Here is a 14,178-nt window from a genome sequence, read left to right as displayed (position 1 = left end):
GTTCATGTGAGCCATCTTCTTCTTTATTATCTGGTCCATGCACTGTCACTTATATGTACAGTGGGGCAAAAAAGTATTTAGTCAGCCACCAATTGTGCAAGTTCTCCCACTTAAAATGATAAAAGATGTCTGTAATTTTCATCATAGGTACACTTGAACTGTGAGAGACAGAATGTGAAAAAAAAATCCAGGAATTCACATTGTACGAATTTTAAAGAATGTATTTGTAAATTATGGTGGAAAATAAGTACTTGGTCAATAACAAAAATTCAACTCAATACTTTGTAATATAACCTTTGTTGGCAATAACAGAGGTCAAACGATTACCATGGGTCTTTACCAGGTTTGCACACACAGTAGCTGGTATTTTTGCCCATTCCTCTATGCAGATCTTCTCGAGAGCAGTGATGTTTTGGGGCTGTCGCCGAGCAGCACGGACTTTCAACTCCCTCCACAGATTTTCAATGGGATTGAGGTCTGTAGACTGGATAGGCCACTCCAGGACTTTCAAATGCTTCTTACGGAGCCACTCCTTCGTTGCCCTGGCGGTGTATTTGGGATCATTGTCATGCAGAAAGACCCAGCCACGTTTCATCTTCAAAGCTCTCACTGATGGAAGGAGGTTTTGGCTCAAAATCTCACGATACATGGCCCCATTCATTCTTTCCTTAACAAGGCTCAGTCGTTCTGTCCCCTTAGCAGAATAACAGCCCCAAAGCATGATGTTTCCACCCCCATGCTTCACAGTAGGTTTGGTGTTCTTGGGATGCAACTCAGTATTCTTCTTCCTCCAAACACGACGAGTTGAGTTTATACCAAAAAGTTCTGTTTTGGTTTCATCTGACCACATGACATTCTCCCAATCTTCTGCTGTATCATCCATGTGCTCTCTGGCAAACTTCAGACGGTTCTGGACATGCACTGGCTTAAGCAGGGGGACACGTCTGGCACTGCAGGATTCGATTCCCCGTCGGCGTAGTGTGTTACTGATGGTAACCTTTGTTACTTTGGTCCCAGCTCTCTGCAGGTCATTCACCAGGTCCCCCCGTGTGGTTCTGGGATTTTTGCTCACCGTTCCCATGATCATTTTTACCCCACGGGATGAGATCTTGCGTGGAGCCCCAGATCGAAGGAGATTATCAGTGGTCTTGTATTTCTTCCATTTTCTGATAATTTCTCCCACAGTTGATTTTTTCACACCAAGCTGCTTGCCTATTGTAGATTTTCTCTTCCCAGTCTGGTGCAGGTCTACAATTATTTTCCTGGTGTCCTTCGACAGCTCTTTGGTCTTGGCCATAGTGGAGTTTGGAGTCTGACTGTTTGAGGCGGTGGACAGGTGTCTTTTATACAGATATCAAGTTCAAACAGGTTCCATTAATACAGGTAACGAGTGGAGGACAGAAGAGCTTCTTAAAGAAGAAGTTACAGGTCTGTGAGAGCCAGAGATCTTCCTTGTTTGAAGTGACCAAATACTTATTTTCCACCATAATTTACAAATAAATTCTTTAAAATTCCTACAATGTGAATTCCTGGATTTTTTTTTACATTCTGTCTCTCACAGTTGAAATGTACCTATGATGAAAATTACAGACCTCTGTCATCACTTTAAGTGGGAGAACTTGCACAATCGATGACTGACTAAATACTTTTTTGCCCCACTTTATAGACGTCATTGGTCGAAATATTTTATTGTCTGGAAGGGAGCCGAATGACCCATTAATAAAACAATGACTCATAACATTGAGGTATTTTCTGTCTAAGCAACTTTATTAATGAGTTCAACAATATATCCTTTTCTGCCTCAAGGTTCCTCTTCAACCCATCTGCCTGCCTGAATGAGCACATGCTCCAGTTTAGGTTTCTGGGCATCCTTATGGGCGTGGCCATTCGTACCAAGAAGCCCCTGGACCTGCACCTGGCACCTTTGGTGTGGAAACAGCTGTGCTGCATCCCCTTGGTTCGCGAGGATCTGGAGGAAGTGGACCTACTTTATGTGCAGACGCTGAAAAGCATTCTTCACATTGAAGACAGCGGCATCACTGAGGAGAATTTCCATGAGGTAAAAGACCCTGGTTGATGTACTTCACCAGGGAAGGGAAGTGTTACCACATGATGAAAGAGTGTGTCTTCTTAGCACTATCCCAAACGTATGTGTGGCAGGCCTCCACAATAAATGCATGTATGGGAAACACTGCAATAGGGATGTAACAATAAACAGTATTATAGGGAGACTGCTCTTTTTATGGAATTATGCCTGTCATTCACAATCCTTATGTGAGACAGGAAAATATTTGTTTTTCTTTATTTTGATGCATTCTCATTCATAAATAAAGGCTAGCAAAAGTCAGCCAACAATGGAGCTGAAGGGATTTGTCTATAAAGCACTCTACAAAAAACCTCCATCAACGTTTTGTATACGGCACATGCTTTAAGTACATATGTAATGACGTACATTCAAAGTAACATGTTGTATTCACATATTTTGCTCATTTTAAGCATTAATCGGCACAATAATTTCACAGAAGCATCACAGCATTCGCTATTTCCCTAAACAACAACAACAACTACTAATCAAGACAGACAGAGATGACGACAACTACTTTGGGACAAATTATGAACAAAAGCTTATATTTTTTAGCCTGAATATACAGAGGAAGAGTTAAATGTTTTAAAAGATGAGTGATAAGCAGATCCAGCAAGTAGCACAATTGCTAAGTGCTCAATAAAAAATAAAAATATAATAAAACAATAATTTACTGCACAATGTTTGCTTTCACTGGGATGCTGACTGATGAGATGTTTATATCTTCCTGTTTAGATGAGGAATTAATCATAATCCTCACACAGAGAAAAAAAGAGGTGATCGCAAACAAGCATCTTTTTGTGTCTTCTTTGCTATTTCCGGGTTCAAGTTCAATGGTAACTTTCACCAACTCAGAGGCGATGCAGCAGCTCACTGGCTAGGAGTGTGTCAAGCTCTCCGGATCAGTGATCGTGAAACTAAATTATGATAATATATTATAATAATAATCCATTATAATAATAATACATATCTAGATAATTTTTCACATATATATATTATACTATAAAATATATATTATAATAATAATAATAATCTAGATAAATAATAAGTACTAAATCGTGATCGTAGACTTTAGGGTTAGTGCTTATAATAACAATATCGCTAATACTTAATATTCAAGTCACGACATGTAAATGTAATATTGTTGGCGGTTTTAGGATGTTTTTAGCCACCTTGTACTTGCCATATATTACAAATGAAAATGTACAAACAAAGAAAGACGTGTGTGTTCTTGTTTTACATAGAGATTGTGAATCATATGCGAAATTTCTCAAAAAAGTGCACTTCCCCTTCTAATGATAGCCACGGTAAAACTCCCAATTGGAGTTCCCAAATTAAAATTATGGAAAAACAGATTGATATCTGTACTTTGATTGAATCAAAGACTGACTGGCGCCTGCTCATTATCTTAAATGTTAACATGAAAGCAAGAGTCATTAACGTCTTCTTCCATCAATAAATGACAAATCCCAATCCCAGTTTATATGAACACATTACTGTCTGAGCAATTAAAGGGCTACTGAAATTAGATTTTCTTATTCAAACAGGGATAGCAGGTCCATTCTATGTGTCATACTTGATCATTTCGCGATATTGCCATATTTTTGTTGAAAGGATTTATTAGAGAACATCGACGATAAAGTTCGCAACTTTTGGTCGCTAATAAAAAAGCCTTGCCTTTACCGGAAGTAGCAGACGATGACGTCACCGGTGTGAGGGCTCCTCACATCCTCACATTGTTTATAATGGGAGCCTCCAACAGCAAGAGCTATTCGGACCGAGAAAACGACAATTCCCCTATTAATTTGAGCGAGGATGAAAGATTCGTGGCTGAGGATATTAATAGCGAAGGACTAAAATAAAATAGTTTAAAAAAAATGGCGATTGCATTGGGAGTGATTCAGATGTTTTTAGACACGTTTACTAGGATAATTCTGGGAAATCCCTTATCTTTCTATTGTGTTGCTAGTGTTTTAATGGGTTTAATAGTACCTGATAGTCGGAGGGCTGTGTCCACTGGTGTCTTGACGCCAGTGTCTGAGGGAAGTCACGGCAGCTGCATGGACGGCGCAAACTCCGCAGATCTCCGGTAAGAAGCGACTTTTTAACCACATTTACTCACCGAAACCTGCCAGTTGACAAGTTCCATGTTCTCGTGACTACTCTGATCCATAGTAAAGCTTCACCTCCGGGAATTTTAAACAAGGAAACACCGTGTTTTTGTGTGGCTAAAAGCTAAAGCTTCCCACCTCCATCTTTCTACTTTGACTTCTCCATTATCAATTGAACAAATTGCAAAAGATTCAGCTACACAGTAGTCCAGAATACTGTGTAATTGCGCGATGAAAAGAGACGACTTTTAGCTGCAAGTGGTGCTGCGCTGATATGTCCCCTCCAACTCGAGACGTCACGCGCACGCGTCATCATACGCGTCATCATTCTGCGACGTTTTCAACAAGAAACTCCGCGGTAAATTTTAAATTGTAATTTAGTAAACTAAACCGGCCGTATTGGGATGTGTTGCAATTTTAATATTTCATCATTGACATATAAACTATCAGACTGCGCGTGATCAGTAGTAGTGGGTTTCAGTAGGCCTTTAAGATAATCAATTCAGCACATTGAATCTTTAAGCTGTGCTCTCTTACAACAAGTGTTTGTATTTACTCAGAGTAAAAGAGACGTAGGCGTTTTTACGGTGCTTTCTAGGCCCTTTGAACAGAGTAGGACGCCACAAAGCCTGACTTAATAATAATAGATTTTATTTGTTACTCACTTGTCATTTAAATAAATCTTGAAGTGCCACCGTATAAAAGCTTAGCCATTAAAACGGATAAAATACTAAGATTAAAACTATCCGTGAAGCATAAGAAGCAAAATATGCAAAATAGGTGGTGTATCTGTTTATTTTACTTAGAAATAAAACTGTCAAAAGTATTCTGGGTGTTAGTGCTTTTCAAGCACAGTCAACGTTACTGAGATAATGATAGCCGTGATCATTTTGGTCACGATAACATGATATTAATTTGCTTATCGTTACTACCCTATACTGTGATAACATACTGTAAATGGCTAACCAAGTAGTCACACAATTGATTGTAACAAAAACATGTTTTTTTTTCTAACAGATGATTCCTCTGGACTCCTTTGTTGGGCAGAGTGCAGATGGTAAGATGGTGCCCATCATTCCAGGAGGAAACAGCATCCCTCTCACCTTCTCCAACAGAAAGGAATACGTGGAAAGAGCTATTGAGTACCGACTACATGAACTTGATCGACAGGTAAGGATGTTATTCCCCTTTCCTTTAGAGCAGGCCTGGGCAAACTAAGGCCAGGGGGCCACATGCGGCCAATCATTTTTTTTTTTTTTTTTTAAGGTGGAAAGTGTAGCCACCGTTATGATGTGCAGTGATGTTTTGTAATGACCGTAAGTCTTCAACTATACAAAGTATTTCAATGCTTGGAATCTGCACTTATGGATGATATACTAGTTACTATGGTCATCTAATTAGTTACTGTTCTAATCTAATTAGTTACGATGGTCATTTTATTAGTTACTATGGTCATTTAATTAGTTAGCAGCAGCTCAGACGAAGCACCAATCAGTGTGGGCGGGGAGCGTTTCCACAGACGCGGAAGGAGACTTTCACAACAAAGTTCTAAAGCTTAGTGATATATCAGATATATCAGATTGTAGGTGGGTTTATTATGTGCCCTCCGTGTTCATATTTTACTGTTTGTTGCATTTTAATTGCGTTTCACCTGATTGTAAAATGTGTCGATCGAAAAGGGGGTGTGACGTTCATATTTTGTCTATATTCAGTGTTTTATCCTTCATAGAAAAATGTAAAATTCCATTACGTTTTTAAAGGTGGTCTGTCATAATGTTTTTAGCATTCAATCAGACATTATTGTGAGATTTTGTATTACTGTTCCTAAAAATAGATAACCAGCCCCCTCTAAATGTGGCCCCCGAGTTAAAATAATTGTCAATGCCTGCTTTAGAACAAGGGTGTCAAAGTCATTTTAGTTGGAGGAAAATCTATTCCAAAGTGCGCTGTAAAATCAAAGCATAATAACTTTAAAATAAAGACAACTTTAGATTGTTACTTTATTTTACTTTGGCCAAAAACAGAACAGGCCCATTCTGAAAATATACATTCCACAAATAACCGTCTTAACACAACACAAGTGTTCTCAGTGTATCGACAAAGTTATCAGACTTAAAGTCACAGCCTAAAACTAAGTAAATAAAGATAGCAAATAAATCAAACTTTTCGAGGCATCAAATACCTCATTTGTCATTTTCACATATTAATCCTGTGCTAACTCAACAAACCATACAAACGGAGGTTGAAACTATTGAAGTCTGTGTCCAGACATTTTGGGAAAATGAGGGTGCCAAAGCACAATGTGTTGGAAGTAGAAGACGTAAAACGGCAGGTTTTATGTTTCATTTGGGTCGAGGAGGAGGAGCCGCAGCCACCCTTTACTGTGTACCTCTTGCTTCAGCTCATTTTTAAACTTGGCAAACTCCTCCGCGTGTTGGATTAAAGCTTTTTGCAGGCCTGACCCGGCCCACAGTCCGTACGTTTGACACCCCTGCTTTAGGAACATGAAGTTTGGGAAAGAACAGCATTTCTGGCAAATTTTCCCAGTCTAAACCGCTCTCTTGTCAGGTGGCAGCCGTGCGTGAGGGCATGTCGTGGATCGTGCCGGTTCCACTGCTGTCCCTGCTGACGGCCAAGCATCTGGAGCAGATGGTGTGCGGAATGCCCGAGATCTGCTGCGATGTGCTGAAGAAGGTGGTGCGCTACCGGGAGGTGGACGAGCAGCACTCGCTGGTGCAATGGTTCTGGCAGACTTTGGAGGAGTTCTCCAACGAGGAGCGAGTCCTCTTCATGCGCTTCGTGTCAGGACGCTCCAGGCTGCCCGCCAACACGGCGGACATCTCGCAGAGGTTTCAGATCATGAAGGTGGACAGGGTATGTAAACACAGTGTCGTTGCAGGAGATCAGGACTTTTGATTGACAGTTCTTTCTACTCGGCAGCCGTACGACAGCCTGCCCACATCCCAGACGTGTTTCTTCCAGCTGCGTCTGCCTCCGTACTCCAGCCAGGCCACCATGGCCGAGCGGCTACGCTACGCTATTAACAACTGCCGCTCCATAGACATGGACAACTACATGCTCTCTCGCAACGTGGACAACACAGAGGGCTCCGACACAGACTACTGATGCACACCAGGAAGAAGCCGGCATGCATAGATTTTACCCTAACGCCTCACAAACCCAAAAGATGCACGACATCCCTGCACCGCCAGGACCACTTTTTAATTTCATGTATTTTCAAACTGCACATTTGCTCATTGTGGCTTAAAAACTATTTTTAATGAGACAAAACTCTTCACAAGTGCATTTAGAGTGTATGATTTTAGTTATTTTTTTTACTCCACATCCCAGTTTGGGGGTTCTGCATGGAGTTTATTGTTTATTTGGAATGATGTATAGGATATTCAAGAAAGAGGTTGGGTGGAAAATATATATTGTGTATATTTTGTAAAGTGCTTCATTATTAGACATTTGTTTCCATAACATCCATATTTATTGTTTTATTGCTGATACCTGTTTTCCAAAACGACAATAAATGCTGCAGAATCTATTTTCAATTGAGGAATTTTTGTCCTGACTGAAATGAGGCAAAAAATACTTTGGGAAAGAAGATGACCCAATTACCAAATATCACAGAGGCCATTTAGAACCTAAATACCGTTTTGCAAAATTCATGTGATTCGCTGCTATTTAAAAAGAATATTTGTTTTTTATGATAAGGGAATTTTAACAAAAGACTGCTGATCAACACACAATCCCAAAAAAAAGTCCAAAACACTTCAATTTTTGAGTCCTGGTATTTGTTCCTCAGGCAAAATGAGATGGTGTTGGTGCAATACCTTTTGTGCTTCAACTCTGCACAAAACAGCACAAATAAATGTCAGCTTTATAGATTATTTCTAAGTCACTCTTGTTATTACACACAAAAACACCGATTCATCTCTTTTCCAAAGTGTTTAAAAAATCAGATGTGATTCAGCCGGTGTGGCTCTGCAGGTGTGCGTTGAGTAGCCTCACTCTTACACCTTAAAATCTTTGTGTGGAGCCCAAAACAAAACAGCAGGGGCTGGACCCACCAGGTGACACTTGCTTTACTTTTTTGCCAGGTAATCATTTATTTCTTCAATTTGATCATTTAAGTGTAGAAGGGACCTATGATGATTTTAGTATTCATTTAAAACAAGTCCTTGATAATATATGTTAATTGGTATTAAATATGCTTTGGTGTACATTGTGCATAGAGTGCTCCACATGGGCCCATTTCAAGGTATTTGGAGGCCCCAGCCAAACAGGTGCTGTTCATATTAGAATATCATGAAAAAGTTGATTTATTTCAGTAATTATATTCAGAATGTGAAACTTACATATTATATCAATTCATTACACACAGTAATATATTTGAAATGTTTATTTCTTTAAATTTTGATGATTAGTACTGACAATTACTGAAAATCCCAAATTCAGTATCTCCGAAAATTAGAATATCAGTTACGACTAGTACCAAAAAATATTTTTTAGAAATGTGGGCCAACTGAAAAGTATGAACATGGAAAATTTCAGCATGTACGGCAATCAGTTGCAGTTCCTTTTGCCTGAATTGCTGCAGCAATACGACGTGGCATGGGGTCCACCAGTCTGTTGCACTCCTCAGGTGTTATGAGAGCCCAGGTTGCTTTAATAGTGGCCTTCAGCTCTTCAGCATTGTTGGGTCTGGCATCTCGCATCTTCTGCTTCACAGTACCGCATAGGTTTTATATGGGGTTAAGGTCAGGTGAGTTTGCAGGCCAATCAAGAACAGGGATACCATGGTCCTTAAACCAGGTACTGGTAGATTTGGCACTGTGTGCAGGTGCCAAGTCATGTTGGAAAATGAAATCTTCACCTCCATAAAATTGGTCCGCGGCAGGCAGCATAAAGTGTTCTAAAACTTCCTGGTAGACTGCTGCATTGACCCTAGACCTCAGGAAACACAGTGGACCAACACCAGCAGATGGCATGGCACCCCAGACCATTGCTGATTGTGGAAATTTGACACTGGACTTCAGGGAACGTGGATTCTGTGCCTCTCCTGTCTTCCTCCAGACTCTGGGACCTTGATTTCCAAAGGAGATACAAAATTTACTTTCATCTGAAAACATAACTTTGGACCACTCAGCAGCAGTCCAGGCCTTTTTGTTTTGAGCCCAGGCGAGACGCTTTTGACGTTGTTTCTTATTCAAGAGTGGCTTTACACAAGGAATGCGACAGCTGAAGCCCATATCTTGCATACGTCAGTGCGTGGTGGTTCTCAAAGCACTGACTCCAGCTGCAGTCCACTCTTTGTGGATCTCCCCCACATTTGTGAATCGGTTTTGTTTGACAATCCTCTCCAGGGCGCGGTTATCCCTCTTGCTTGTACACTTTTTTTCTACCACATCTTTGTCTTCCCTTCGCCTCTCTATTAATGTGCTTGGACACAGAGCTCTGGGAACATCCAACCTCTTTGGCAGTGACCTTTTGTGTCTTGCCCTCCTTCTTTAAAGTATCAATGGTCATCTTTTGGACAGTTGTCAAGTCAGCAGTGTTCCGATGATTATGTGTCATACAGAATCAAAACGAGAGACCATTTAAAGGCTTTTCCAGGTGTTTTGAATTAGTTAGCTAATTAGAGTGTGGCACCAGGTGTCTTCAATATCTGACCTTTTCACCATATTCTAATTTTCTGAGGTATTGAATTTAGGGTTTTCATTGGTTGTCAGCTATAATCATCTCCTTTTTGGCAAAAAAACACTTGAAATGTATCACTCTGTTTGGAATGAATGTATACATTCTACAAGTTTGACTTTCTAAATGGAATTAATGAAATAAAAAAACTTTTTCATCCATCCATCCATCCATTTTCTGCCGCTTATTCCCTTTCGGGGTCGCGGGGGGCGCTGGCGCCTATCTCAGCTACAATCGGGTGGAAGGCAGGGTACACCCTGGACAAGTCGCCACCTCATCGCAGGGCTAACACAAATAGACAGACAACATTCACACTCACATTCACACACTAGGGACAATTTAGTGATATTCTAATAATATGACCAGCACCTGTACATGGGGCTCCCAAATCCCTTCACCCCCAACAAATAAATAGTTTTAACCGATTGAGGCACATCAAAAAAACATTTTTATTTAAAATAGCAATGTATTCTATCAAAAATTACAACATATCCATATTTATACATTATCTCAAATGTGTAATTAACATGAAAACAAAACAGAAAATTAATTTGAATATAAATATGTACACACCATGTAATATTAAATATGCAAATAGCATTCATAAAATATTTACAATAAAATAAACTTGTAATAATAAAATAAAAAAACTGGGTTTTTAAATAGTTATTGGAATAACTGAAAATAAGCAAACAAAAAATGTATACATTTTCAAACAATTACATCTATTCATTTCCAACCGCTTTTCCCTCTCGGGGGTGCTGGAGCCTATCCCAAAATTGTATAAATAATTTTCGCGGCACTTGCCTCCCTAAATGTCTGTTCACGTAGCCATCATAACTTTGAGTGCATCCGGAGAGAAGAGACTTTGCAGAAGAAATGACCGATTATTTTTCAAACATTACTCCCTAGTGGCAGCAGTAGGATTTACAAGAGTTTGATAGAATAAACCACATCAGACATAACCTGGAATTTCACTTAAGCGTCCTTGCGCAATGTCCTCCGTGGACTGTGGGGACACACAAGTTCTAAGAGCGGCCCTGCTGAAAAACGCAAACGATTCAAGTACCTGCACAACCATCTCTGAATTGACTCATTATTGAGCACTTATCACTGTGTGTGTTCTACCTTACACCCACACACACAGTAATATAAAAAACATGATTGGGATTTACAAGATTTTAAGTTTTATAGTTACTGTTTTTTTTCTATTGTTTTAAATAACATCGTTGGATGTCTTGTAGAACTGTCTTTTAATAACGATAACATTTTACAAACGCTTCTTCAACACTCTTTTTCTAAAGCAGGGGTCTCAAACTCAATTTACCTGGGGGCCACTAAACGCGGAGTCTGGGCCGCAAGGAAAGATTTCTTTAAAAAATGTTTGCATACTCCTCAGCATGTCTAGTTGTATAATGACGTTTCAAATGGTATCCCTTATGCACCGCAACTTTTTCTGTGCAAATAAGACATGTCGGGGTGCCCCTGTGCTCAACAAATAAATATTACATCTCCCACTTTTCCTGGAATTGTCCTTGCTCATCACTAAACTTTCTCTTCACTGCAGGATTTGAAAAAGACATGTTTGGGGTTGTGGAATATATTTGTATTTAGCCCACGCACGGAGAATAATGTTATTTCCGCAATGTGTGTCGTTCCGCTTTTCCTCAGTCCTCTCTGTCGCTTTCACTCATTTGCCGCGTTTCCACTAACGCAGGGGTAGGCAACCCAGAACGTTGAAAGAGCCATTTTGGACCCACATAACAAAAATTGTCTCTGTCTGGAGCCAACGGGGAGCCAATCTACCAATCACCACACCCTGTTTGGTGGATTACTTCAGCTCCGCACACAACGCTGTCAAGCGCCATTCATATAAAACTCGCGGGCCACACTAACATTAAACTTTCACATTAAAGTGGGGGCCGCAAAATAATGTCTCGCGGGCTGCGTGTTTGAGACCCCTTCTCTAAAGAGTCCTACTCATTTGTAGACTATTACTACCACCATGTGGTCAAACACTATCATTTCACCCCCCTTTCTAAGCCAAGCACACATTGCTAATGTAATGTATTAAACCAGGGGTCGGCAACCCAAAACGTTGAAAGTGCCATATTCGACCAAAAATACAAAAAACTAATCTGTCTGGAGCCGCAAAAAATGAAAAGGCATGTATAAGTGTTATAATGAAGGCAACACGTGATGTAAGTGTCTATATTAGCTTTATTAGCCTACTATCAAAATGACTGTGTTGCAGGTTGAAGCAAATCTTCATTGACAGAAATATTGAAATGTAATATTTATTCTAAACATTTTTACAACATTAGAAAACATTAGTAAATCAGAGGCTACTAATAACTCCTGGAAATTACTGTTTTTTAATGTCCAAACTGCAGGTTGTCTTCTTCCAATAAATGTATTGCAATCTTTGGCAGGCTAGGTAATGTTTGCTGTGGTCTGGAACAACATGGCACACAAACAACTATCTGAAATGCAGCCAATATTACACACAGATAATGTGTCATGAGACAAAACTAATTTATATACAAAGAGTATAAAAGTAAAGGATATTAAAAATGAGCTCAAATAGACCTAGAAATCAGGCATAATGATGTGATATGTACATACACCTAGCCTAAATTGCATATTAGCAACAATTAGCTTGCAATCATGCACCGGCCACAAATGCCTGATTAGCCTTCCAACAAGTCAATAACATCAACAAAGTGCACCTTTGTGCATTCACGCACAGCATAAAACTTTTGGTGGACAAAATGAGACAAAGAAGGAGTGGAAGATTTTACATGTCACAGTCCACACTATGGTGGGTTCAAGAACTGACAAAATTAGTAGGACAAGACAATGTTCAGCAAATACTCCCATCAGTGAAGCATACACACAAAGTGTAATATATTGGGTTGGAGTCAATAACCAGGCGAGCTGATGAAGTTACATCTCTTTACTGTGGGCTTCAGAACAGACTCACTCACTTGCCGTCAGGTGCGCAACACCTAGTAAATCGTTGGCCAATCAAAAAGCAACCCCAAACGCTACAGCCAACATTCACCAGGAGATGGCAGAAGACAACATACAAACCATGTTTCCATATGAGTTGGGAAATTGTGTTAGATGTAAATATAAACTGAATCCATCCATCCATCCATCCATTTCCTACCGCTTATTCCCTTTTTTGGGGTCGCTCGCGCCTATCTCAGCTACAATCGGGTGGAAGGTGGGGTACACCCTGGACAAGTCGCCATCTCATCGCAGGGCCAACACAGATGGACGGAATACAATGATTTGCAAATCATTTTCAACCCATATTCAATTGAATGCACTACAAAGACAACATATTTGATGTTCAAACTGATAAACATTCATTTTTTTGCAAATGATCATTCACTTTAGAATTTGATGCCAGCAACACTTGACAAAGAAGTTGGGAAAGGTGGCAATAAATATTGATAAAGTTGAGAAATGCTCATCAAACACTTATTTGGAACATCCCACAGGTGTGCAGGCTAATTGGGAACAGGTGGGTGCCATGATTGGGTATAAAATCAGCTTCCATGAAATGTTAAGTAATTCACAAACAAGGATGGGTAGAGGGTCACCAATTTGTAAGCAAATTGTCGAACAGTTTTAGAACAACATTCCTCAATGAGTTATTGCAAGGAATTTATGGATGTTACCATCTACGGTCCGTAAAATCATCAAAAAGTTCAGAGAATCTGGAGAAATCACTGCACGTAAGCGATGATATTACGGGTCGTTGATCCCTCAGGCGGCACTGCATCAAAAACCGACATCAATGTGTAAAGGACATCACTACATGGGCTGAGGAACACTTCATAAAACCACTGTCAGTAACTACAGTTGGTTGCTACATCTGTAAGTGCAAGTTAAAACTCTGCTATGCAAAGCAAAACCCATTTATCAACAACACTAAGGAACGGGGCTGGCTTCACTGGGCCCGAGCTCTTCTAAGATGGACTGATGCAAAGTGGAAAAGTGTTCTGTGGTCTGACGAGTCCACATTTCAAATTATATTTGAAAACTGTGGACATGGTGTCCTCCGGAACAAAGACGAAAATAACAATCCGATTGTTTTGGGCGCAAAGTTCAAAAGCCAGCATCTGTGATGGTATGGGGGTGTATGAGTGCCTAAGGCATGGGTAAATTAAACATCTGTGAGGGCACCATTAATGTTGAATGGTCCATCCAGGTTTTGGAGCAACATAAGTTGTCATCCAAGCAATGTTATCATGGACGCCCCTGCTTATT

General features: G+C 40.0%; 1 protein-coding gene across 13 annotated transcripts in view; it reads left to right on the top strand.

Annotated features, from left to right (window-relative positions):
* Positions 1-7,751, top strand: part of herc1 (HECT and RLD domain containing E3 ubiquitin protein ligase family member 1) — a 179,255-nt gene extending 171,504 nt beyond the window's left edge. For all 13 annotated transcript variants that reach the window (XM_061886983.1, XM_061886987.1, XM_061886982.1 and 10 more), the window contains 4 exons: positions 1,807-2,059; positions 5,212-5,364; positions 6,763-7,068; positions 7,135-7,751. In XM_061886983.1, the coding sequence (XP_061742967.1) occupies positions 1,807-2,059; positions 5,212-5,364; positions 6,763-7,068; positions 7,135-7,320 (898 nt within the window). In that variant the 3' untranslated portion in view covers positions 7,321-7,751. The remainder of the gene's footprint in view (positions 1-1,806; positions 2,060-5,211; positions 5,365-6,762; positions 7,069-7,134) is intronic.
* Positions 7,752-14,178: the final 6,427 nt, after the last annotated feature.

The sequence above is a fragment of the Nerophis ophidion genome, linkage group LG25, assembly GCF_033978795.1.
Source record: "Nerophis ophidion isolate RoL-2023_Sa linkage group LG25, RoL_Noph_v1.0, whole genome shotgun sequence".
Lineage (NCBI taxonomy): Eukaryota > Metazoa > Chordata > Actinopteri > Syngnathiformes > Syngnathidae > Nerophis > Nerophis ophidion.
Note: the sequence above shows the minus strand (reverse complement) of the source record. Positions and strands in the feature narration are given on the sequence as shown.